Source organism: Bombina bombina, chromosome 4, assembly GCF_027579735.1.
Source record: "Bombina bombina isolate aBomBom1 chromosome 4, aBomBom1.pri, whole genome shotgun sequence".
Taxonomy (NCBI): Eukaryota; Metazoa; Chordata; class Amphibia; order Anura; family Bombinatoridae; genus Bombina; species Bombina bombina.
In genome coordinates, this window is record NC_069502.1 from 819,677,547 (window position 1) to 819,705,413 (window position 27,867).

General features: G+C 40.7%; 2 protein-coding genes across 4 annotated transcripts in view; one reads left to right on the forward strand and one right to left on the reverse strand.

Moving 5' to 3' along the window:
• Window positions 1-27,867, reverse strand: part of LOC128657908 (zinc finger protein 484-like) — a 437,171-nt gene that overhangs the window by 76,229 nt on the left and 333,075 nt on the right. The gene's annotated exons all lie outside the window — the stretch shown is intronic.
• The window catches only part of LOC128657107 (oocyte zinc finger protein XlCOF7.1-like), a 92,500-nt gene that overhangs the window by 32,502 nt on the left and 32,131 nt on the right, over window positions 1-27,867 (forward strand). Inside the window, exons 1-6 of one of the 3 annotated variants that reach the window (XM_053711353.1) lie at window positions 6,993-7,040; window positions 11,775-11,880; window positions 14,665-14,724; window positions 15,084-15,231; window positions 16,073-16,168; window positions 26,435-26,521. In XM_053711353.1, coding sequence (XP_053567328.1) covers window positions 11,803-11,880; window positions 14,665-14,724; window positions 15,084-15,231; window positions 16,073-16,168; window positions 26,435-26,521 — 469 coding nt within the window. In that variant the 5' untranslated portion in view covers window positions 6,993-7,040; window positions 11,775-11,802. Of the gene's footprint in view, window positions 1-6,992; window positions 7,058-11,774; window positions 11,881-14,664; window positions 14,725-15,083; window positions 15,232-16,072; window positions 16,169-26,434; window positions 26,522-27,867 lie in introns of those variants that run through there. The other 2 variants (XM_053711354.1, XM_053711355.1) reach the window with 2 other exon arrangements.

Here is a 27,867-nt window from a genome sequence, read left to right on the forward strand (position 1 = left end):
TTCCCCCTCTTTTTCGCTCTCTTTCCCCCTCTTTTTTGCTCTCTCTCCCCTCTCTTTTGCTCTCTCCCCCCCTCTCTTTTGCTCTCTCCCCCCTCTCTATTGCTCTCTCTCTCCCCCCCTCTCTCTCCCCCCCCTCCCTCTCCTCCTCTCTCTCTCTCCCTCCTCTCTCTCTCTCCCCCCTCTCTCTCTCTCCCCCATCTCTCTCTCCCCCCTCTCTCTCTCCCCCTCTTCTTTTGCTCTCTTTCCCCCTCTATTTTGCTCTCTCTCCCCCCCCCCTCTTGCTCTTTCCCCTCTCTTATCCTATCTTTAGCTCTTTCACATCTCTTTTGTTTTCTCCCCCTCTTGCTATCTCTCCCCCCTCTCTATCTCGCCGTGCACGACCGTGCCAGGCCCCGCCCCTTCACACCCAGCTCCACCCCTTTCACGCCCAGTCACGCCCCCATGCACGCCCGGCCATGCCCACTTCTGCCCCCACCTCAGATCAGGTAGGGACTCTAAGGCCAGGTGTTTTTGTCCTTGTGCTGTCTCTACTGCGCATGACAGCTTCGGACAAACACACTTGGCCTTTTAAAGTATAGTAGAGCTGCAACAACTAATCGGCATAATCGATAATAATCGATTATGAAAATAGTTGTCAACGAATCTCATAATCGATTAGTTGGTTTGCAATTAGTCTGTCTGTGCACAGAACTAGCTGCTTTACTCCAATGAGCTCCTGCACATGATATTGTGTTTTATGGTTATGCCCTTAGACTAAAAGACATTGACGGACGTTTTACTTTTCACTTTTTCAGAACACTATAAGTTTATTTTTAAGTTTACAACTACTCCTGTCTTATGTGGAACCCATAAATAAAATAGGTGTCATTTACATTGTTTATATTAAGTCAGGTGATTTGGTTTTTGAATATTTTTTTAATTAATTGTAATATGTAACAAATTCAACCTCTGTAAGTATATATCTGTTATTTTAAGTGGGGACTAGATATTTTCCCCCCTAACCTTATAGCTGGTTGTTTACCATTGCATATAGATATTCAATATATTTTTATGTCAGAATGAAGTCCAGGCTTACTTTATTAAGAGGTCCCTTGCATTGGTGGAGAGCTAACAAAGATAAATAGCCCACCTTGGTGAAATTGGCAAAACCCTACTTATGCATCTCAGGCACCTCAACACCATCTGAGTGCCTCTTCTCTGCTGCAGGCAAAATAGCTGCAAAAGAGAGCAAGCCTCAGTCAGGAGCATGTGGACATGTTGACATTTTTGCATTTCAATGCAAAATTTCTAAAAGAGTGAATAACAGAATGTTATAAACAGTGGCAGTCTACCTCTTACTAGTTCTACCGCTCTTCAAAAAGTTTGTGGTTTTGTTTTCCTTAATTATAAAAATCTGTTCTGCTGCTTAAACAATTGGACCAACAGTTGTGTTAATGTAAAGTTGTAAAGTTTTAGTCTGAAGTTTATATTTATAACACTCAGTATGTGGATTTTACTTTAAATATAGGAAAAAATGATTTATTTATTTTTTATCCGATTAGTCGATTAATCGAAAACATAATCGGTCGATTAATCGATTATGAAAATAATCGTTAGTTGCAGCCCTAAAGTATAGGATGATCTATTAGAATGTTTGTAATAAAAGCATCAGTTAATGCACTTCATTTGGCTACTTTTTCTTTTCCTTAGTATATTGTATATCATATACCTCAATCTTTCAAAAACTGTGCTAAAATAATGTAAAATAATACAGTAAACTGCTTTAGCAATCCATACAATTTGTGTGATCATTAACAAATGTCATATTTATTCAGATGGGTATAATTTTTGATAGCAGGAAAATAGTTTGGACGGAGATGTAGGAATGTTTGCAAGCCCATAAATGCCACACCCACTATGGTACTTTGCATTACCAAAAGCCTCAGTCGTCACTGAATCATCTCCTGCCCAGTGCCTATGGGTGTTTTTTTATGTTTATTTGAAACAGCTGAATCTCCTATCCTGTCTGGCGGTCATTTTAATTCATCAGACTGGGCTAGTCAAAATGATATTTCCTGTGTCTTAATGTCTGTCATCAAATTTTGCTCTTATGTTGCGTAAGGCTGGCCGTGATATTAATTTATCAGGAGGTGTAAAGTAAAGTGGGCTTTGTCGTCTTTTAACTAAGCCCCTTTGGAATGCATGTCTGCTGCATCATGAGCCTCACAAAACTGATTTAGCATGAAGATTACATTAACTCCTCTGTCTAGTCGATTTTAAAATGATCCTTTTGTCAGTGAGCACTTGTGACTGCATATATCTGTCAGATCCCTCTATCTCGCTGTGCGCGACCGTGCCAGGCCCCGCCCATTCACGCACGGTTCCGCCCCTTTCACGCCCAGTCACGACCCCGTGCACGCCCGGCCACGCCCACGTCTACCCTTTGGAATGCATATCTGCTGTAAGAATCCAACTGCTCACAAATGCAAATGGTCTTTTTTTTTTCATGAGCCTCACAAAACTGATTTAGCATGAAGATTACATTAATTCCTCTGTCTAGTCGATTTTAAAATGATCCTTTTGTCAGTGAGCACTTGTGACTGCATATATCTGTCAGATCCCTCTATCTCGCACGGCTCCGCCCCTTTCACGTCCAGTCACGCCGCCGTGCACGCCCGGCCACGCCCACTTCTGCCCGCACTGCAGATCAGGTAGGGACTATAAGGCCAGGTGTGTTTGTCCTCGTGCTGTCTCTACTGCGCATGACAGCTTCGGACAAACACACTTGGCCTTTTATAGTATAGGATAACTACCAGTTTATTATTTATTAGCCTAAGCATGACATCACTTCATAAGCTGCCTATTGCTGGTCTGTGTATAGGGCTGATGGAACAAATAACAAAAGACTGCTGGGAAATAACAGTCTCCACAAGTGAATTTCTAGAACAGAATTTTCCCAGAACAACTCTACACAGTCACTGCAGGAGGTTACTGTTATGATGTTTTCTCACCTTTCCCGTCAGCAGGTAGAGAATCTCCAGAATGTGATTCAGGATCTGCTCAGGCAGCTTCTTCATCTTGTTTATGTCAGTGATATTGTGTAACACTGAGACCTGCAACAGAGATTACAGATATGAGAATAATGGCCAAACAAACATACCTCTACACATATATGAACACAAACTCCACCCCTAAAATTTATATGTATACATGTATACCCCACACGTGCATACCCAAACCCACATATACCCATATTACTTATACCAAAACTCATCACACATCTATATATACATAATACACATACAGAATACAACACACACACAATTTATAATAAAGGTTTTTTTGGTTTAACCCTGGTAAGAGAGTGGAGAGGGGCAGAGAGGGTGAGCAGGGGTTGTTTATTAGAGGGGGGGAGTTTGAGAAGGTCAAACAAAGAAATACATAAGTGCAAGTACCTTATATAATGCTAGTTGATCGATAGATACAAAGACTCAATTCTATCCCCAGTATACAGATATATATTATAGAGAGGTTCCCTCTGCATCACGCGCACACAAACACAGCCCCTCCCCAGTAACTTATATACAGGTATATACTATTATAGAGTGGGGTTCCCTCTACCAATACCTTATATACAGATATATAATATTATAAATAGAGATTATGTCTCACACACACAGACCGTTCCTGTACCTTATACATATATATTATAGTCAGTTCCTTCACTGGAGTCAAGCTATCAGACAGTTTAAAAATCCAAGTCAAGCTATCAGACACTGTTTTGGAGCTATCAGACAGGTTTAAAACAGTAGTCAAGCTATCAGACACTTATTTGTTAGTACTTTCTTAAGACTATTAAAGGCTGTACCATACATATATGCTAATAAGAAATGTTTTAATGAATACCACAAGCATTTTTGTTATAAATGCCACTCAAATGTAAAAAAAAAGTCATATTCCAGCATTTCTCTAAGCGTTAAAAACAAAATTCCCCATTGTGCCACTACATTTTCACCACAGCTAGTTCAAACAATGACCCCAATAAGATATCACAAAGTATGGAAACTTTTTAGTGTGGAATTTTATAAATATAGGGCCCCAAACGTCCCTAAAATTGCAAAAATCATCACTTTCAAGCAATTTCACTCAGGGATAAAAGCAAAATCTCCCATTGTTCCACTAAAATTTCACCACAGCTAGCTCACCCAATGACCCCTCAACGATATCACAAAGTTTGGAGACTTTTTACTGTGGAATTTTAAAAATATAGGGCCCCAAATGTCCCTTGAATTTCATAAATCGGCCCTTTTCAGCAAATTCACTTAGGAATAAAAAAGAAATCTCCCATTGTTCCACTAAGATTTCACCACAGCTAGCTCACACAATGACCCCTCTACGGTATCACTAAGTTTGGACCATTTTTACTGTGGAATTTTAAAAATATTGGGCCCCAAATGTCCCTCAAATTGAAAAAAATGGCACTTTCCAAGAATTTCACTTTGGGATAAAAAAGAAATCTCCCATTGTTCCAGTAACATTTCACCACAGCTAGCTCACCCAATTACCCCTCTACGATATCACAAAGTTTGGAGACTTTTTACAGTGGAATTTTAAAAATATAGGGCCCCAAATGTCCCTTGAATTTCATAAATCGGCCCTTTTCAGCAAATTCACTTAGGAATAAAAAAGAAATCTCCCATTGTTCCACTAAAATTTCACCACAGCTAGCTCACACAATGACCCCTCTACGATATCACAAGGTTTGGAGACTTTTTACTGTGGAATTTTAAAAATATAGGGCCCCAAATGTCCCTTGAATTTCATAAATCGGCCCTTTTCAGCAAATTCACTTAGGAATAAAAAAGAAATCTCCCATTGTTCCACTAAAATTTCACCACAGCTAGCTCACACAATGACCCCTCTACGGTTTCACTAAGTTTGGACCATTTTTACTGTGGAATTTTAAAAATATTGGGCCCCAAATGTCCCTCAAATTGAAAAAATAGGCTAGCTAGCTGTGGTGAAATTTTAGTGGAACAATGGGAGATTTTGCTTTTATCCCTAAGTGAAATTGCTTGAAAGTAATGATTTTTGCAATTTTAGGGACGTTTGGGGCCCTATATTTATAAAATTCCACACTAAAAAGTTTCCATACTTTGTGATATCTTATTGGGGTCATTGTTTGAACTAGCTGTGGTGAAAATGTAGTGGCACAATGGGGAATTTTGTTTTTAACGCTTAGAGAAATGCTGGAATATGACTTTTTTTTTTACATTTGAGTGGCATTTATAACAAAAATGCTTGTGGTATTCATTAAAACATTTCTTATTAGCATATATGTATGGTACAGCCTTTAATAGTCTTAAGAAAGTACTAACAAATAAGTGTCTGATAGCTTGACTACTGTTTTAAACCTGTCTGATAGTGATGTCCGGTTCATGAACGAATCGTTCATTTGAACCGGATCTTTTCACTGAACTGAATGAATCAGTACATCAGACTGAACTGATTCGTTTGAAACAGTTCAGTTCCTGAGTCATCAGCAGCACTCTGGTAATACGATCCTAGAGTGAGTTCTGCTCTGCTAACTCCTCCTTTAATGAATCACACAGCAGAATCTCACTCTAGGATCATATTACCAGTGTTGTTGAATCAGTGAACTGTTAGCTAACTCGTCTGCAATGAATCAGTCTGTTAACAGTTCACTGATTCAAAAGAAGTGAACTGTTAGCAAACGACTCAGACAGACAGATTCATTGCATACGAGTTAACTAACAGTACACTGATTCAAATATCAGGTCACACTCACAGCGGTTCTCAACAGACCCCTGCATTTACATTAACCCATTTAGCATCCCATGTTTGTGTATATATATATATATATATATATATATATATATATATATATATATATATATATATATATATATATATATATATATATATATATAATTTGTTGTTCTTCCTCTATATCTAAGCTAACTTTTACTTAGCAACAGCTACAAATTATATATATATATATATATATATATATATACACACACACAAACATGGGATGCTGAATGGGTTAATGTAATTGCAGGGGTCTGTTGAGAACCGCTGCGAGTGTGACCTGTTATTTGAATCAGTGTACTGTTATCTAAATGATTCATTAGAGTTACAGTACACTGAGTCATTTACATACAGCACTTAGCACTGCAGGAAACGAATCTGCGGCTCTACAGTTCACCTACTGAACATGAGGTAGAGCCTCTACCTCATGTTCAGTAGGTGAACTGGTGAATCGGTTCATGAACCGGTTCAGTTAATCGAACTGTCCGAAATGAACCGGTTCACCCAAAAGAACCGAACTGCACATCACTACTGTCTGATAGCTCCAAAACAGTGTCTGATAGCTTGACTTGGATTTTTAAACTGTCTGATAGCTTGACTCCAGTGTTCCTTCTGTTATAGTCAGTTCCTTCTGTCTCATATACACACACACACAGACCTTCCCCAGTACATAAACAGAAATAACATATAATAAGGATTTTCCCTCTGCCTCACAAGAGAACCCTGACCAGTACCTTAAACAGATGAGGTTAACTCTACCTCACAATAACACCCTGCCCAGTAACTTAGATACATATGTAGGGGAGTTTCCCTCTACCTCACAATAGCAACCTGTCCTACCTTATATACAGATGTATAATGTTATACAGAAGTTCCCTCTACCTCAGACACACAGACACCCTTCTCTGTACAGTAAATATAGATTTAAATTATAGAGAGATTATCGCTATTATATCATTTATACTACAGCCCACTGTCCAGTATGTTATATACATATATAACAGCATAGAGATGCTATTTCTGCCTCACACGCACTAATTCAGTGCAATAAATACAGATATAAAGCACTTAATTAAACAAAGCTACTACTGCGTTTTCTTTTCTTGTAATACTACCGAAGTAGCAGCTAGATCCCATTCAGCTGTAGGCCCGGTCACGTGACTGCCGTGACATCATTGATACCTTAGCTGAAAGGGACCGCGTTAATAAATCAGCGTTATACTGTCTCCGTGAGTTCAGCTGTGCTGTGAGTTATCAGCTGTGTGTAACACAGGATGCAGCGTGAGAGCTAACAGAGGCCCCCCTATTGTCTGATGTGTGAGTCAGGATTGGGGTTGTATGATGAATAGAGGATTGAGGCCTTTGAAGGAGGCTGTGTGATGGAGAGGAGAGCTGAGAGGTTAAGAGGGAACTGAGATTGAAAGAGAGAGGTGTTGAGAGGACAAGGAGGTGCTGAGAGTGAGGGGAAGAGGTGTTGAGAGGGGGAGGAGGGGCTGTGTGAGGGAGAGCTTAGAGGGTAAAGGGGGGCTAAGAGTGAAGGAGAGAGGTGTTGTGTGAGGTAGAGGAGGGCTAAAAGGGTAAGGGGAGCTGAGAGTGTAGGAGAGAGGTGTTGAGAGGGGTGGAGGAGTATGCTGTGTGAGGGAGAGCTGAGAGGGTAAGGGGGAGATAAGAGTGAAGGACAGAGGTGAGGAATGGCTTGGGCTGTGTGTGGAGCTGAGAGTGAAGGAGCGAGGTGTTGAGGGGGTGTGTGAGGGAGAGGAGGGCTGACTGAGAGGTTAGGAGGGAGCTGAGAGTGAGGGATAGAGCTGTTGAGAGGGGGAAGAGGGGCTGTGTGAGGGAGAGGAGGGCTTAGAGGTTAAGGGGGAGCTAAGAGTGAAGGAGAGAGGTGTTGAGAGGGTGAGGAGGGGCTGTGTGAGGGAGAGGAAGGTAAGGGGGAGCTGAGAGTGAAGGAAAGAGGAGTTAAGAGGTTGAGGATGGGGCTGTGTAAGGGAAAGGATGGGTAAGGGGGAGCTGAGAGTGAGGGAAAGAGGTGTTGAGAGGGTGAGGAGGGGCTGTGAGAGGGAGAGGAGAGCTGAGAGGTTAAGAGGGAACTGAGAGTGAAGGAGAGAGGTGTTGAGAGGGCGAGGAGGCGCTGTGGGAGGGTAAGGAGGTGCTGAGAGGGGGAGGGGAGAGCTTAGAGGGTAAGGGGGAGCTAAGAGTGAAGGAGACATGTTGTGTGAGGTAGGGGAGGGCTAAAAGGGTAAGGGGAGATGAGAGTGTAGGAGAGAGGTGTTGAGAGGGGGAGGAGTATGCTGTGTGAGGGAGAGGAGAGCTGAGAGGGTAAGGGGGAGCTAAGAGTGAATGAGAGAGGTGAGGAGGGGGCTGTGTGAGGGAGAGGAAGGTAAGGGGGAGCTGAGAGTGAAGGAGAGAGGTGTTATGTGAGGTAGAGGAGGGGTAAGGGGGAGCTGAGAGAAAATGAGAGGTGTTGAGGGGGTGAGGAGGGGCTGTGTGAGGGAGAGGAGGGCTAAAGGGGTAAGGGGGAGCTGAGAGTGAGGGATAGAGGTGTTGAGAGGGGGAGGAGGGGTTGTGTGAGGGAGAGGGGAGAGCTGAGAGTTTAAGGGGGCGCTAAGAGTGAAGGAGAGAGGTGTTGAGAGGGTGAGGGGGGGCTGTGGGAGGGTAAGTAGGTGCTGAGGGGGAGGAGAGGCTGTGTGAGGGAGAGGAGAGCTGAGAGGTTAAGAGGGAACTGAGAGGGCGAGGAGGGGCTGTGAAAGGGCAAGGAGGTGCTGAGAGTGAGGGGAAGAGGTGTTGAGAGAGGGAGGAGTGGCTGTGTGAGGGAGAGGGGAGAGCTTAGAGGGTAAGGGGGGGCTAAGAGTGAAGGAGAGATGTGTTGTGTGAGGTAGAGGAGGGCTAAAAGGGTAATGGGAGCTGATAGTGATGGATAGAGGTGTTGAGAGGGGGAGGAGGGGCTGTGTGAGGGAGAGGAGAGCTAAAGGGGTAAGGGGGAGCTGAGAGTGAGGGATAGAGATGTTGAGAGGGGGAGGAGGGGGCTGTGTGAGGGAGAGGAGGGTAAGGGGAGCTGAGAGTGAAGGAGAGAGGTGTTGAGAGGGTGAGGAGGGGCTGTGTGAGGGAGAGGAGAGCTAAAGGGGTAAGGGGGAGCTGAGAGTGAGGGATAGAGATGTTGAGAGGGGGAGGAGGGGGCTGTGTGAGGGAGAGGAGAGCTGAGAGGTTAAGAGGGATCTCAGAGCGAGGGATAGAGGTGTTGAGAGGGTGAGGAGGGGCTGTGTGAGGGAGAGAAGGGTAAGGGGGAGCTGAGAGTGAAGGAGAGAGGTGTTGAGAGGGTGAGGAGGGGCTGTGTGAGGGAGAGGAAAGCTGAGAGGTTAAGGGGGAGCTGAGAGTGAAGGAGAGGTGTTGAGGGGGTGAGGAGGGGCTGTGTAAGGGAAAGGATGGGTAAGGGGGAGCTGAGAGTGAAGGAGAGAGGTGTTGAGAGGGTGAGGAGGGGCTGTGTGAGGGAGAAGAGAGCTGAGAGTTTAAGAGGGAACTGAGAGTGAAGGATAGAGGTGTTGACAGGGCGAGGAGGCGCTGTGGGAGGGTAAGGAGGTGCTGAGAGTGAGGGGAAGTGGTGTTGAGAGGGGGAGGAGAGGCTGTGTGAGGGAGAGGGGAGAGCTTAGAGGGTAAGGGGAGCTAAGAGTGAAGGAGGGAGGTGTGTGAGGTAGAGGAGGGCTAAAAGGGTAAGGGGAGCTGAGAGTGTAGGAGAGAGGTGTTGAGAGGGGGAGGAGTATGCTGTGTGAGGGAGAGGAGAGCTGAGAGTTAGGGATAGAGGTGTTGAGAGGGGGAGGAGGGGCTGTGTGAGGGAGAGGAGAGGTGAGAGGTTAAGGGGGAGCTAAGAGTGAAGGAGAGAGGTGTTGAGAGGCTGAGGAGGGGGCTGTGTGAGGGAGAGGAAGGTAAGGGGGAGCTGATAGTGAAGGAGCGAGGTGTTGAGGAGGGGGCAATGTGAGAGGGAAAGGAGGGCTAAAGGGGTAAGGGCGAGCTGAGGGTGAAGGAGAGAGGTGTTGAGGGGGTGAGGAGGGGCTGTGTGAGGGAGAGGAGGGCTGAGAGGTTGAGAGCTGAGAGTGAGGGATAGAGGTGTTGAGAGGGTGAGGAGGGGTTGTGTGAGGGAGAGCAGGGCTAAAGGGGTAAGGGGGAGCTGAGAGTTAGGGATAGAGGTATTGAGAGGGGGAGGAGGGGCTGTGTGAGGGAGAGGAGAGTTGAGAGGTTAAGGGGGAGCTAAGAGTGAAGGAGAGAGGTGTTGAGAGGGTGAGGCGGGGGCTGTGTGAGGGAGAGGAAGGTAAAGGGGAGCTGATAGTGAAGGAGCGAGGTGTTGACGAGGGGGCAATGTGAGAGGGAAAGGAGGGCTAAACTTACATTCTTGCATTTCAAATAAAGATTCCAAGAGAATGAAGAAAATTTGATAATAGGAGTAAATTAGAAAGTTGCTTAAAATTGCTCTATCTGAATAACAAAAGAAAAAATGTGGGTTCAGTATCCCTTTAAGGGGGAAGCTGAGAGTGTAAGAAGAGACTGTTTGTTAGTGGGTGAGGGGGGTGAATGAGGGAAAGGAGGCTGAGAGGGTGAGAAAGGGCTGTGTGTGAGGGAGAGAGGTGGTGAGGAGGGGGCTGTTTGAGGGTAAGGATGGGGACTGATAGGATGAGAAAGGGCTGTGTGTAAAGAAGAGGGGACTGAAATGGTGAAAAGAAAGCTGGGCTATGAGAGGGAGGCTGAGAGGGTGTATGATGGAGAGGGGGCCTGAGAGGGTGAGAATGGTCTGTGTGTGTTTTAAGAGAGTGAGGATGAGCAAGGAAGAGGGTTGCTAACAGAGTAAAGAGGGGGCTGTGTGAGGGAGAGTGGTGGAAAAGTGTGAGAAGGGTACTGTATGTGATGGAGAGAGGTTTTGAGAGGGAGAGGAGGGGGCTGTATTAAGGGAGAAGGGAGCTGAAAGGTTAAGGTAGCTGGGTGAGGAGGGGGATTTGTAAGGGAGAAAGGAGCTGAACTGTTAAGTAGGGAACTGGATGAGGAGGGGGCTGTGTGAGGGAAAGGGAGGCTAAGAGGATTAGAAGTGGGGGCTGTGGGTGAGGGAGAGAGATTCTGAGAAGGGAGGGAAGGTAAAAGGGAGGGTACTGGAATACAATTATTTTTAGGGTAATTAGGCGGGTTCTAGGGGGCTAATTTATAGCATGTCCCTGCCTTAGTTAAAGTTCTACTTATATAAAAGATAGCAATACAGGTAGTGGTTTCCTACAGATTGTATGAGGCAGCACGCTTATGTTTAGTTTGCTGTGCAGTTTGTGACGTATGTGACATTGCTGTGCCCTACAGTTGTCTCCTCAAGCAGGAAGGTTGAAGGGATGGACTGGTGATCCAGCACTGCCTGTCACATGTGGCTAATTAGTAAGGGTCGGATACTGAAACGCAAATAAAGTAAAAGCATCAGAGGGAGGAGCTTAAGTCCAGCAGCTGAAGGCAGAGCTCTCACTCTTGTTGCTAAATTCAGTGTTGGAAGTGCCTCTGCAGGTCACTGCCAGCACGTGCACTGCTGAAGCACCCTGTGGCTCTGTAATTGAATGGCTGACCTGATGCTGATGTAACTTTCGCACCTCTCCTGGCCAAAGTGTACAGGGAATTTCACTCAGCACTGGGGCACATTTTATTAGCGCCACTGGTGTGCTGCAATGGGAGATAACCTCTGCTGTACACATTCACCTTCTCATGATTTTTGCTGGCTCATTAAATACGTCACCTACATAACATTTTATAAACTTGCTGTATAAAGATTGTCACATTGTATGTGTTATCTGCGCTACATGCAGCTGGTCACACGTGTAGTATATTGTACATAAGTGACATAACAGTTTATATCACATCATCATAGCTTTACCATAATATAACTACAGGAAGAGCTCTGACTCTTTCCCATCTCTCATTTGTTGCTTCTTCCTTCCTTCTCGCAGGTGTCACATTTCTAGCATCTGAGTCAAGATGAACAATTACAGAAAGCAGATGGCAGAGCAGTTCCTGAGTCAGGCCCTGGGCATCATCTGCTTGCTGACCGGAGAGGTGAGTGCTGCTTCTGATCACCAGACCTTTATTATTAATGCTTACATTATTAATGCTTACATCAACTTGGCCACCTGCATACCCCCCAGCACTATGGGTCCCCTTCACAACCCTACCTCATCCCCACCTCTCCTGGGACCCCTGCACCAACTCTCCACTGTAAAGTTTCTATTACCAGCCATTTCTCCTGCACAACTATCCACTACACCTCTCCAGGACTCAGGGGTCCCTGCAAAACCCTCCATCAAAAAACCTCCCTCAGCACCCAGGGTCTTCTGCACAACTATCCACTGTAAAACCTCTCCAATCACCCAGTGGTTTCTGCACAACAATCAATGAAACAACTTCCCTTAGCACCCAGGGACCCCTACACAACTATCCACTGTAAAACATCCCTTAATACCCAGGGTCCCCTGCACAACCCTTCACTGCAAAACCACCTCCAGCACCCAGGGGCCCGTGTACAATCCTTCACTGTAAAACTAAACAGCCCTAGTACTCCTGCATGACCCTACCATCATTAACAAAAATTCAAGGGTCCCACTGCATAATACCCAAAACAAAACAAAAAATATATAAAGAACATTAGTTCCCAAGTGCTACCTTGCAGGACTACAGCAACCAAGGAACCTCCTGTCACAGTGCTTTTTTGGTGAGTCGCTACTGCGCAACTGGCAACTGAAAATTAGGGCCTGACACCCTGGTTTGGAGCTCCCGAGATCCCCAAGGGTGCCCGCCACTTCCTGCTGCCGACTACCACTAGACACACCTAAAAATTTTCCCCAGTGTGGCTGGATCATTTTGAGGCAACGGTTTTTGTAAAATGCTCACTCTTCAGGGGTGGGTATAATCTACAATTACTGGCGTGGCTAAGAGTGAAGACAACATGTTAATAAATGTTACGGAGTGAAGGAGAAGCCAGTGCTTTGGTGGCATGGAGTGCAGTGGGCATGTCAAGTTTGAGACTGGGGAGTGTGTAGTATGCACTGCATTTTTCATATGGCAAATAAAAACTAGACCTGCACCTCCCCAAATTAATGATGGAACAGCGGTGCTTATAATAGGAGGAGGAATGCCATCTTAGTAAAAAGCTGATCCTGGGCTAATGTAGGTAGGGGGATTGTCTGCCTACATCTGTGTTGCTCCCTTCCTGCACCATTTGCTGGGTCTCTGAGGCGCTGGTGTTGCTGTTTTTCCTTATTTACAGTGTACAAGAAGACTAGTTAATGTGCTGCTGACTGCTGGTGGTTTTATTTTAGATAAAAATCGCAAAGAGAGAGAACAGCACTTCATGAGATAGAACAGAAGCTGGAATAACTTCCATGCATGTTTATTTTTATTGTAACTCCTCAGGGTGCACGTTCATTTTGCACACTATGCCCTTTCACAGAGAAAAAATATCCTGAAGCACATGATCAGTCTGACCCTGCCCAATGACAGTCCAGCGCTGACATACCAGGGAATTCTTCTCTGAACAAGGGAAGCAACAACCCCAGACGATCGTTTCGGCCTCCTATGGGCCTCGTCAGTGAGGTGCAGTTGTATCTCTCTAAGGGCAAGTGTGCAAGGAGTCCACGTCTGGTTTCCCCATCACTCTTAGGGTGACCCAAGAGCAATTTGCATAAAAATCGAAAGAGAGAGAACAGCACTCCATGAGATAGAACAGAAGCTGCAATAACTTCCATGCATGTTCATTTTTATTGTAACTCCTCAGGGTGCACATTCTTTTTGCACACTATGCCCCTTCACAGAGAAAAAATAACCTGAAGCATATCAGTCTGACCCTACCCAATGACAGTCCAGCGCCGAAATACCAGGCAATTCTTCTCTGAACAAGGGAAGCAACAACCCCAGACAATGGTTTTATTTTAGAGTTGCAGTCATGGGTATTGTTTATCTGTGAAGTTTTTCATGTCCCTGAAGTGTCAGTCTGCCTAGGAACCTGGTACTCTGCTGTACTCCTGGTTTCTATGTGCTTCTTACTGTTACAGCATAAGGGGCCAGGAACTGCACCTCCCTTCGTTGTCTGCTGTAGTTGTTTCTTGTATTGCTGTGTCCAGTGTCAGAGTACACAGAGACCCTTAGATAAAGCTGCAACTCCTGTCTTCCCAACCAGCGTTACATTCACTTCCTCTCCCTTTGTACCAGATGTTTCTCCTCAGCTACGTTTTAAAACCTGACCAGAGAGGACTGCAAGTATATAGATGTACAGTACACTGGGGTAACTGCTCTGCTGTCTAGCTCTGCTTCATTCTAAAAGTGTAACGTTGGTGATATGTAATATATGGCTCTTAAAGATTGTCGTTTATTTTGCAGAAATGAGTCTCAAGCTGCCTTGATTTTTATTATTGATTTATAATGCTCTAGCTGGATTTTGTTTTAATCTTTAATTGCAAATTAACATGCAGCTATCTTGATTTGCACAGTATTCTGAAAATGGAGTTATGATTATTAGTATTATAACTGTATTTTATTGTAATATTGAATATCCTAACTTTTGAACATATTTGTTGAGCATGGTCCTATCAACCAAAGACTCAACTCTATTGTCCCAAATAAGACCTCACCCACAGGCTCTTTATTCTTGACTGAAGCTCATGTGCTCCGTCTTCAGCATCCTCAAAACACAGAACTCACTCAAAGTAATTCAGTCAGTTATGTTACTTTGTAGTGATCAGGACTGTGAAGAAAGCCCCTTAATTTAAAGAGAATTAGAAGTTAACAAGAACTGGAGAAATGTTAGTCCAGGGAAACAAATTATTTTCTCTTATATACATTTTATAGGAATATGTAATTATGAAAAAGAGGCCCTCCCAAAGCAGCGTTCACCGGCAGAGCAGAGAGGTGAGAACTTCTGAGGAATGTGACATTATATCAGTCATGTTATAGTGACACCCGTTACTGACCTATTTGTCCCTGTGTGTGTTAGCCTAACTTCTCTCTGTGTATCTGCATGTTCTCAGTATCATTATCCCCCAACAGCAGCATTCACCTGCAGAGAGGAGCATGAGCACTGCTGGGGAATGTGACATTATACACAGTAACTCCCTTTACTGACCCATCTGACCCTGTGTGCATTTACCTATTTTACCTTCTGTTTGTGTCTCTGTATGTTCTCATTAACCTTATCCTGGCTCTGTCAGTAAAAGTGTGTGACAGAACCAGTCCATGTGTCAGCGCTGAATGAGTTGTGTGTGTTTTAGGTGCCTATAAAGTGTGATGATGTTGCTGTGTATTTCTCTATGGAGGAGTGGGAGTATATAGAGGGACACAAGGAGCTTTACAAGGACGTCCTGATGGAGACTCACCAAGCACTAAGGACTATGGAGAGCCCAGGGAATGAGAGCTCAGGTAATGCTGTGTAGCTAGTAATAAATATTTCACGCAGGAAATGCACATACACTACAGTGACTGACAGAAAGTAAATCCACAGTGAAACTATCAGATGTGATCTAATGAGCTATCTGATTATAAACACAAATAACACATTTAAAGGGTCAAGAGAGATTAATGTTTGTTAGGCATTATCTTAAAAAGGGGGTGTCAGTTAGCACTTAGTAGTATTCTACACCTTTACCTGGAACTGAATGGGTTACCTGACAAGAGATCTCAGGAACAGAAATCAGACATGCAGCCAGGAAAAGTCTAATCACTGTTCTGTTTATTAAAAAGCGCACCATACTTTTATAGAAAATGGTTACAGTATATGGGGTTAAACAATGACGTATCATAAATCACACCATGTTACACAGCGTGAGTTAGAACAAAGGGGCGCAGTAAAATATAAGACAAAGAATCATACCAAGAAACTAACAATTTTAGATAACGGTGTATCCGGGCGCATCGCTAAGGACATTACCAGGCCATTGTTGAGGTACAAGTATTTCTAACATCAGCATATTTTCTTCACAGCATAATAAACTACATTATAATGAAATATAATAAACACATCTTAAAATGGTGGTTACACAAAATGGCATCAGTAATGCTAAATATATTCTAACAATGTTAAATCAGTTATATATTCATTTATATATGTTAATATTAATTTATAGATGTAAATATTTGATATGCAAAAAGTAACAGATGCTTTGTTTTTGTTAATTGAATACATATTAAGATGCCTTTTTAGGTGCAACAAAAATGGTTTCATATCCATTTAACAAAATAAACTGATTCTATTCTTTATTAGAACTAACAGGTCACAGTGATGAAAATCTATACACAGGAGCTGCAGAACTGGTACAGAATATTCAGCCAGTGGAGACCCCATCAGACGTCTCTGCGGGTAACAGATCTATGATACAAGCTGCTGTTAATGTTTTCTTCATCATTTATTTTAACCCCTTATGGACCAGACCATTTTTCAATTTCTTACCCTTAAGGACCAGGGCTATTTTTACATTTCTGCTGTGTTTCTTACTCATTTACTGTACCCACACATATTATATACCGTTTTTCTCGCCATTAAATGGACTTTCTAAAGATACCATTATTTTCATCATATCTTATAATTTACTATAAATAAATTATAAAATATGATGAAAAAATGGAAAAAAACACACTTTTTCTAACTTTGACCCCCAAAATCTGTTACACATCTACATCCACCAAAAAACATCCATGGTAAATAGTTTCTAAATTTTGTCCTGAGTTTAGAAATATTCAATGTTTACATGTTCTTTGCTTTTTTTGCAAGTTATAGGGCAATAAGTACAAGTAGCACTTGACTATTTCCAAACCATTTTTTTTTCTCAAAATTAGCGATAGTTACATTGTAACATTGATATCTGTCAGGAATCCCTGAATATCCCGTTATATATATATATATATATATATATAATATTTTAGTAGACAACCTAAACTATTGATCTAGGCCCATTTTGGTAAATTTCATGCCACCATTGTTGGGTGTTGTTTTCAGAGGGGGAGAGTGTCAGTCAGGGCTTGGCCTGGAACACACCGTATCAGCTGGAAATGAAGGGGTTATTTGATAGGATATCCCAGAGAACAGAAATCAGACCACGCAGCAATGAGTCTAAAAACTATTCTGTTTATCGAAAGATGAAAAGCACGTCTTATACGCGACAGTTACAGCATATAGGGTTAACATGATGACACGTTATGACCGCGTCATTTTACACAGTGTTTGTCAGGAAAAAAGTAAGCCCGTTATTATAATTAGGTAAAGCAGAGTTGTGAAAAACAGTGTTTCGTATAACTATAATAAAAGGTACATCTGGGCCCAAAGCAATGCCATGTGAGCATCTTATAGAGATAACAGCTTCCAGGTGCATCGCCAGGAACATTTGCAAGGCCAACCTAGCTCTACAGAAATACATAACATCTATATCTTTTCCCACTACATAATAACTGCTATAATGAAATGTGTCTTAGACAAGATGGATGCCTAAGACAAAATGGCAACTAAGAACAAAATGGCATCGGTAAAGCTAACAATTCCTAACATACCACCCTTTTATTCTAACAGAATAACATAAAAACAAAAAAGCACAGAAAATTAGTAAATCCTTTAACAACAATATAAGCCTAATACTTCGGTAACATGAATCTATGTGAGAATAATGTAGAGAAATGTATTCACATGTAGTGCTATGATTTTATAGGGCACAATTTGTCACTGCACATAGGTGCGGCCTCTCCAATACTCTCCGTCCACCTCCCAACATCCTCAAACTACTGGTCTATACGCACAAAGACACAACCAGCCCCCTATCTACCCCCAACCAACACTGCATCTTATTTCTCCACCTGCATTGCTAGCACCCCCCAATATTTCCAACAGTTTCTTGCTCTGTACATTCTCCACAGTGAAGCATGACATGGGAACAGCACAAGTGTCTCTAGGTGGCCTCTGATCACTTTAAGAAAAAGTCTTTGTCCTCTTGGAGCGCTCCACCTTCCTCAGACACTCTGCTTCAATACCATAGTCCATTTGCAATAGGGGTGCTTATCCAGTGTTTTTCTGCAGGTAGATACTGGAAGTCCGATGGTTTGTTCATGGGGTAGACAAGGAAAGCCAGTGGATCCCCATGGCAAGCAGACACTCGAGTCAGAAGGAGTCTAAGAGGGAAACAAAACAGCACAAGATGAGCACACACCCCGATACAGTCACAATTATGTCCAAATAAAACTTCTTTCACCTTTTTTGTAAGCATCACCATTCCTTTAGCTTAACTTATCCTATGTCATTTAAAACCAGAAAAACATTGTGGATATATAATACAAACTAAATACATTGAAACTTTTACAGAGAATAACTCACAGCTTCTCTATACAATTTAAATGATACTTCATGAATACTGAGCAAGTGAAAACTGCTAGACGTCATCAAGAGGCTGAATGGCTATGCTAAGTAACTTATGCTAAGGCCTGCCCTGCAACAAAAATGAAAAATAAAACAGTCAATAAAAATATTTTCTTTAAAATGAATTTATTCACACTTTCTCTTGGAACTACTAAAAATAAAAGAACCTAGTGTTGCTTTATTCTGCAAAGCTACTATCTGTAATGTTTATAATTTTCCAACTATGATCTTAATAGTCAGCAGTCTCATCTGATATAAACACTACTAGTTTACTAATTATTTTATGCAACTTAAATTCTCCCTCACTCCTGTATGAGGAAATAATAATACGATCATAACATTATTTAAAACTACAAAATCTTTTAAAAGTAAACACATCTTTATGGTAAGATAATTCCTTTCATTGACAAACATCTGGAATTACAAAATTAAAATTGCAGATACCATACCAATTAATAAAAGAGAAAAATATATTTGCTTTCATAACACAGCTCCAATAAGAGCCATGGTAGGTAGAAAATATACCATCAATATAACTATAATTATGCTACTCCCTAAACAAATATTTCTCTGTATAATTAATATAAATTTCTGGCTGAGACGTGTCCTCACTGTGTTCCACAAGGGTGAAGGGTCTAAAATATTCTGATATATTGCAGCATTTTCTTTAAACTATAAAGGTGCAAACAAATTTTCTATACTCAGTGGGCCATTCAATAGGTTACAATACTGCAAGGTTTAGAGTTACACTTATCTAGAAGGTTACTTTGTTAAGTACATAAACTACAATGTGCACTAATACCAATAAGGCATACTTTTCTGCAGACAAAGCTATATGACTTCTTATAACTAATATGATCAACAAAAAATAACACAAATACAAGAGAATACAAAACAAGCAATATAAGTAAACAAATTAAAACAATACTCCCCTAATTTAACTGTGGATGACTCTGTAACAGCGTAACAGGTCCTCAATATCAACAGGCAAGGCACAGTCCAAAGAAGGTTAGTCTTTATGTTCTGAAGACACACATCATAGGAAACAGTCATAGATTACCCAGTCCAGGTCTGGGGCTGGTACCAGCATGCAAAGCAGAGAATGGATCCAAAGATAGTTCAGCAACTTTTACTGCAGTATGGTGGTTAAAACAGACTTGACAAAAGGTCTTTTATCATCATTTTTATTTTCTTCACCTAGGCACCAGGCATTTCTTTTGTTTAAAAGGTTTACTTGCATTCAATCTTCAATCTTTTGGAGAGTGCACTTATGGAATTTTATCTGTACAGATTTTACCTAAATATGAAAAACTCAAAAATAATTCAGTTAGTGTTTTTACTCTCTGGATACAGCTTCATGATCTCATCCTGCAAATACAAATATTGTGTTAATAACAAAAAAACATTTTTAGGTTCATTTTCTTACTTAAAACAATCACCCAAATCACATAAAGATAATCAGCAATACTCCTCAATACTTCCCCCCTTTGTTCGTGTGAAACACCCTATGTGTCACGCAAACACAATATAACCGCAAACTAAAAGACAATTCATGCACTCCACTCATGCATATAGTATACTATTCTTAACATCAGGCAAAATCAGATACACCTCAATATTCCATCCGTACCGCACCCTTCCACACGCATTCACTAAAAATAAAAACACAACATTCTCTTAGAAAACACTTAAAACCAACTGTCCATTCCACAAAACAAAACATCAACAGCCGACACAAACTTTTAACAACCAGAATTAACCTGAAATTCAACACATATACGTACATTCACTGAAACACAGCACTCGCAAAACACTACAAATAATTAAAATCCTATAACAACCGTCTATACCCTGGTTCTGCAAATTCTACCATGCACAATACTATGAGATCACACTAATAATGCAATCACTTCAGAAGATCAATAAACTCCAGTTGCATATTTACAAATAAAATCCCTGACCATAAATTTACAAAGGAACACACAAACACCTAAGTACTATATTTTGGGAAAGATCAGATAATAATAGTACAGCCACTGTTCTATATAGCCCCTGTTTGCATGCACAGCGCAAATCCACATAAATCATGTCTGGCACAAATAATTTGTGAAAAGCTCTAGAATCCAATCTATACTTTTACATAACCAAGATGTTAATAAATACACAATTATTTGATTTAACTTTTTTTTATATCATTTGATATTCACCATACCATTTGCAGCTCTCTAGCTAAATATAACAATTGTATATAACAAAAAATGAGCTTTCTACAAAAGAATAATAAGAATGTACACTAATAGATTAAAAAGACAGTTTGTCTAAAAAAAAAATTCCCCTTTGACTTGTTCTCAATGATCCACTGTCCTCACTTATAATAAAAAATGTATACTGACGTCCATTGGATAACCTAAACAAACACAGCCAGTATATAAAAAAAACTGCTGACATAGTTAAATATACTAGTGTTTGGCTTACAATAAACCTCATTTTCTTTCTCTGTAAATATTTCTTTAAAATCTCAGATTTTATATCAGTTTGCCTGTACCCCTATAAATATTTTCTCTTCTCTTCCTTTTTTTTTTTTTTTTTTGTCTCGCTAGTCTCACAGATCGCAAAACAAAGGTTGCAGGCAGCTGTCATCAATTCAGTTTGCCTTACAGAGAGAATTGAGTTACACTGCGTAAATGTCTGCTATCTAAACGGCAGATTTTATATAATATATACAAGGAAAGGTCTCAAAAAATATATTTTGCAAACTACTACATTTATGTTTTATCTCCTTTACTTGTTAATACAGTGTTATTGCTGCTCATGAACTCCTTTCACATGAGTAAACTGGTCCTTTAAGTAATAAAATGACAATTTTCCATTGCTCTGTCTAAGCCCTGAGCGCCGGTTTTACAGACAAATATAAGATAAGGAACACAATGAGATACGCTTATTATCAGAAATTCAACCCATTGCAATAAACTGTGTTTTGAAAGCCCAAAACCAGTTACTTCATATATACAAATAAACTCGCAAATGCAATTTCTCCTAAATTTTATACTATTCAGCTTGTATAACAAGTCATTGAAAATACATTAATATAAAAACAATTTTACAGTGTACTGTCCCCATAAGGGCTGACCATTTATCATGAATATTACATATGTATACCCTAGCCATGATTAGGAAACTTGTATTATTTACCATAAAAATTCTACTTCTTTACTGTATCATGACCTGCATATTTAAATGAGAGCCATCACAGCATAAATAATACCCATTTATATTAAAACTTCTACTGAATTAATTTACTTGAAACAGACCCAAATACTTTAGATATATTTAATGATATACAGCTTATAACCTTATTTTATCTTTTCCACTAACTCTTTGCACAAATCTTGCAAATACAACATACTTGAATCAACCTGTTAATCTTTTTTTCATTTACCCGAACGTGACCGAAAGTCACACAATCATCCGCACATTCACAAATCCCTTAATTAGTTCACTTGCAAAAACAATATATTTATATGCCGCAACAGGTGGACAGTCTTTATTTGCATACAACAAATATCACTTAAAACTAAAAACTGCTATTAATAACACACATAATTAAGAACATACATATGACTTTAAAATAAAGTTACAACAATAAAACTTCAAAATACCTCATTACAACGTCTGATTTCTTAGCTAAGAAACTAGCCTGAATAATTACCATTCCGAAAGAAAAATTCACCAAGGTCATTTTTACAGCGATACACACACAAGCTCATATCAACTTGCATACCATAAATTCACTCCCAACATTTATTCTAAAGCAATTTCAACATACATCAAACTTTTAGTGACACAGAAAACACATTAACAGTCTCTTTCTTTCAGGAAAACATATATTTCATAACATACCAAAGACATTTAAGAATACAATAAGATTAACTTTCCACCAAATTTAAAATGTATCTGAAAGTGTCCGAATTTGCAAGGAATGTCCATTTTCCCAACAGATTGAGACAAACAAATTTCAAACAGGATAATACATCCTCTTTTGGTTTTGATGTAAATCTTTTACACGTCATACAAGACACAGTGAGAACCGACAGACCAACACTCATTACACAGCACTGCCCCTCCTTTCTCTACTCATAACTTTTCTGAATGCAGGAGAAAACTTCAGCATGCACAGCTCCCTGCCTTGAAATGAAACTGTTAACCCCTTTGTAGACATAAAAAATGCAATAACATTCTCCTCTTCTCTATGCATTATTATCAATATTTGGCTATGAGCAGACCACATTTTTTAACAACACAATAATAGCAAAATAACAGCAGCAATGATCAAATGCACAGTCACTTAATATCTTCTAAGCACAGCACAGCACGATTATATAACAATAAAAGCAAGCAAGCAAGTAAAAAGCACCAAATACCAATTTAAATCCAGTGATAGGTAACAAAAACTCTACTATGGGAATATGTAGGGAAAACTTCAACACAGATGAGACTCAAACTCACCATAACACAGCGATGCCAACTTGCACGGGGGACTTAAACCGCCCGTCAAATGCATGCTAACTTTTTATCTCTTGCGTGCTTCACCAGACAGGACTGCACATCTGTCTAAACTAGCACAGGACTTTAACCTGTCTAGAGGGGTTAATACAAATGCCGGCAGGACTGGAACCTCCGCAAAAAAAAAAACCCTGCACCTTTACTGCAGGAACCCCTTAACCCTTAGCATATATAACCAACACCTATTATAAAAATAAATTTAGATTCAGAGTCACAGAGGGAAAAGTAGAGTAAAAAAACACTCATCTACTTACCCAGTGCAAATCCCACGAGCTGACACCAGAATTGTTAGATGTTGTTTTCAGAGGGGGAGAGTGTCAGTCAGGGCTTGGCCTGGAACACACCATATCAGCTGGAAATGAAGGGGTTATTTGATAGGATATCCCAGAGAACAGAAATCAGACCACGCAGCAATGAGTCTAAAAACTATTCTGTTTATTGAAAGATGAAAAGCATGTCTTATAGGCGACAGTTACACCATATAGGGTTAACATGATGACACGTTATGACCGCGTCATTTTACACAGTGTTTGTCAGGAAAAAAAGTAAGCCCATTATTATAATTAGGTAAAGCAGAGTTGTGAAAAACAGTGTTTTGTATAACCATAATAAAAGGTACATCTGGGCCCAAAGCAAGGCCGTGTGAGCATCTTATAGAGATAACAGCTTCCAGGCGCATCGCCAGGAACATTTGCAAGGCCAACCTAGCTCTACAGAAATACATAATAACTGCTATAATGAAATGTGTCTTAGACTAGATGGATGCCTAAGACAAAATGGCAACTGAGAACAAAATGGCGTCAGTAAGGCTAACAATTCCTAACAACCATTTTACCGCCAAATGCGATCAAATAAAAAAAAATGTTCACTTTTTCACAAACTTTAGGTTTCTCACTGAAATTATTTACAAACAGCTTGTGCTATTATGGTAAAAATGGTTGTAAATGCTTCTCTGGGATCCCCTTTGTTCAGAAACAGCAGACATTTATGGCTTTGGCATTGCTTTTAGGTAATTAGAAGGCCGCTAAATGCCGCTGCGCACCACACTTGTATTATGCCCAGCAGTGAAGGGGTTAATTAGTTAGCTTGTAGGGCTAATTTTAGCTTTAGTGTAGAGATCAGCCTCCCACCTGACACATCCCACCCCCTGATCCCTCTCAAACAGCTCTCTTCCCTCCCCCACCTCACAAATGTCACAAGAAAGTCTGCTAGTATAAAAATAAATTTCTGTTGTTGTTGTTGTTCGTTTTTTGTGTGTTTTTTTTTTTTTAAAGAATTTTTTTTATATATATGTTTTCTGAGGTGTAGGATACCCCATTACCCCCAACCTCCCTGATCCCCCCCCAAACAGCTCTCTAAGCCTACCCCCTCAACATATTGGCCGCGATCTTAGGTACTGGCAGCTGTTTGCCAGTGCCCAGTTTACAAAAAATTTGCCCCTGTTTTATAAAAATAAATAAAAAAACAAACATTTTCTGTAGTGTAGCTTCCCCCCCTCAATACCCTACCCCCTCCCGGATCCGTTTCCAATTTTTTTTCCCTCTCCCTCCTTTGGCTCCCTCCTTCGTTGGTGGATTGATGATTGCGCATGCTCCCAAACTCCGCCTCCTTGCACGCTCACGTTGGACATGTGCTGGTTTCGGAATGTGCGGACGAGATTGCAGCAGAGAAAAGGACTGCAGCGACATATAGGGTACGTCGCTGGTCCTTAAGGGCATAACGACCAGCGTCGTACAGGGTACATTACTGGTCGTTAAGGGGTTAAAACTCAGATCTCTGAACTCTGAAATGATTTTATTATGTAAATGATGGACCTGAGGACAGACCCGTTGCAAACATAAAAAACTTATAGCCCTCTCCTGGTTTGCCTCATATCTCTCAAACCGTTCTTTCTCAGTTTCCTTTAACAACATATCTTGCGATCCTATGCCTCTCTCAGTTGGAGTACCACAAGGCTCTGTCTTGGGCCCCTTGCTTTTCTCTCTCTATATATCCTTACCTTGGAAAACCTATAGCCTCCTTTTGGATTCCAGTACCACTTATATGCTGATGATACCCACATCTATCTTTCCTCTCCTGATATCTCTCCCTCTTTACTCCAGATTTCCAACTGCCTCTCAGCAATTTACTCTTGAATGTCTTCACACTACCTCCAACTCAATCTGTCCAAAACTGAGCTGCTTCTTATCCCCCCCCCTCTTCGAGACATCCAACACCTGACATTTATCTGACAGTTGGAGACTCTATTCTCAACACCTCACCCCAGGTCCGCTGTCTTGGGGTCACACTAGACTCAGAGCTCACATTCAACCCACATATACAAACACTTGCCAATTCCTGCCGTTCACACCTTTGCAACATTTCCAGAATTTGTCCCTTTCTTACTCAAAAAACTACAAAAATATTTATTAATTCCCTCATTTTGTCACGCATCGATTATTGCAATCTCCTAAATGGCCTTCCAAAACTCCGCCTCTCCTCCCTCCAATCTATTATGAATGCTTCTGCTAGACTCATCCACCTAAGTCGCCGATCTACAGCAGCTGCTCCGCTCTGCCAGTCTCTACACTGGCTCCCCATACACTCCAGAATACAATTGAAAGCATTAACCCTAACTTACAAAGCACTCAACAGTCTAACTCCCAACAATATTTCCTCTCTCATCGTGAAATATTTCCTATTCCGTCCTCTTCAATCAACCTCTGACCTACGTCTCTACACTCCTGTTATCTCTACATCCCACTCCCGCCTCCAAGACTTTGCACGTGCTGCTCTTGTCCTCTGGATCTCTCTACCCCGCTCCATAAGACTGTCTCCCACCTTGTATAGCTTCAGACGCTCCTTGAAAACTCACCTATTCAGCGAGGCGTACCATCTCTTCTCCACCCCTCATTCGAACCAAACTAATACATGAACTGCCTGACTCACTTCTGCAACTACAACCAATGTAACAAGCTACCCCAACCTTATGTTTCTGCACCCTAAACCTGTAGACTGAGCTCTCTGAAGCAGGACCCTCTTCCTCCTGTACCAGATTTGTTTAGTTTTGTTATGTTTTGTGTTTTATAAAAAATCTTTGTCATTGTATACCCCTATCGTACCCAGCGCTACGGAATTTGGCAGAGCTATACAAATAAATGATAATAATATTACTGTATAATCATATGTATGTGAGATAACTGCACGTGGACATGAAACCCACATTTTTTTTTTTCTTTTGTGATTCAGATAGAATATGTGATTTTAAGCAACTTTCTAATGTACTTCTATTATCATTATTTGTCTTTGTTCTTTTGGTATCTTTATTTGAACAGCAGGAATGTAAGCTTAGGAAACTGACAATTTTTTGGTTCAGATCCTGGGTAGCACTTGCTGATTGGTGGCTAAATTTATCCATTTAAGCAACTTTCCAATTTAATTCAATTATCTAATTTATTCTGTTCTCTTGGTATCTTTTGTTGAATAAATGCCTCATGTTATTGGCTCAACCAGTGCATTCAGCTAGTTCCCAGTAATGCATTACTTCTTCTTTAACATAGGATACCAAGAGAGTGAAACTTGTTTAAAATTGTATGCTCTATTTTAGTTATGAAAGAAAAAACATTTGTGTTTCATGTCCCTTTAAATCCATTTAACCAAAAACCTAATTGTATTCTTTATTAGAACTAACAGGTCACAGTGATGAAAATCTAGACACAGGATCACATGGAGACCTTGTACATAATATTCAGCCATCAGATGTCTATACAGGTGAGTGATCTATGGTATAAGCTTCACAGTTAGAAAACTCAGATTCTGAAATTATTTCAACCTATAAATAACTATCGGCTAGATTACGAGTTTTGCGTTATGAGTGAAAAAGCAGCGTTATGGCTCATAATGCTGCTTTTTCACCTACCGCTGCTATTCCGAGTCTTGTCAAAATAGCTGTACCGCACACCTTTTTGGCCGTAACGCAAATGAACTAACGCACCTTTCAAAAAGTACTTTTTCAATGGGACTTCCATAGCGCCGGTATTATGAGTTTTGCCTGGGAGGCCAAAAAGTGAGCGGTACAGCCTATACTGACAAGATTCGTACCGCGATCTAAAGTCAGTAGTTATGAGCTTTACGTTACAAAGCTGTAGCATAGAACTCATAACTAAAGTGTTAAAAAGTACACTAAAACCCATAAACTACCTATAAACCCCTAAACCGAGGCCCTCCCGCATTGCAAACACTAAAATAAAATTATTAACCCCCTAATCTGCCGCTCCTAACATCGCTGCCACTATAATAAATATATTAACCCCTAAACCTAACACCCCCTAACTTTAATATAATTAAAATAAATCTAAAGATAAATCTAAAATAAATCTAAATAAAAATTACAATTAATACCTAAATAATTCCTATTTAAAACTAAATACTTACCTATAAAATAAACCCTAAGCTAGCTACAATATAACTAATTGTTACATTGTAGCTATCCTAGGTGTTATTTTATTTCACAGCTAAGTTTGTATTTATTTTAACTAGGTAGACTAGTTAGGAAATAGTTATTAACTATTTACTAGCTACCTAGTTAAAATAAATACAAATTTACCTGTAAAATAAAACCTGACCTGCCCTACACGAACACCTAACATTAAAATAAAATTAACTAAATTACATTAATTAAATACAATTAAACTACATTTTTTTTTAAAAAAAACACTAAATTACACAAATGAAATGATCAAATATTTAAACTAATTACACCTAATCTAATAGCCCTATCAAAATAAAAAAGCCCCCCAAAATAAAATAAACCCTAGCCTACACTAAACTAAAAAGGGACTTTTGCGGGGCATTGCCCCAAAGAAATCATCTCTCTTTTACCTGTAAAAAAATAATACAAACGAACCCACCACCCACACAACCAACCCCCCCGCCCTCCCCAAATAAAATCCTATCTAAAAAACCTAAGCTCCCTGTGACGAACCAAGGTTATCCAACCCTGCGCCAGTCACTTATTTGGCACAGAAAGGGTTTTCAGCCCCCTTTTCTGTCACCTATAGCTCAAATGCTGCCACCACTTAAAATTTATTAAAGGGAAAATCTTAAGGAAAACCCCA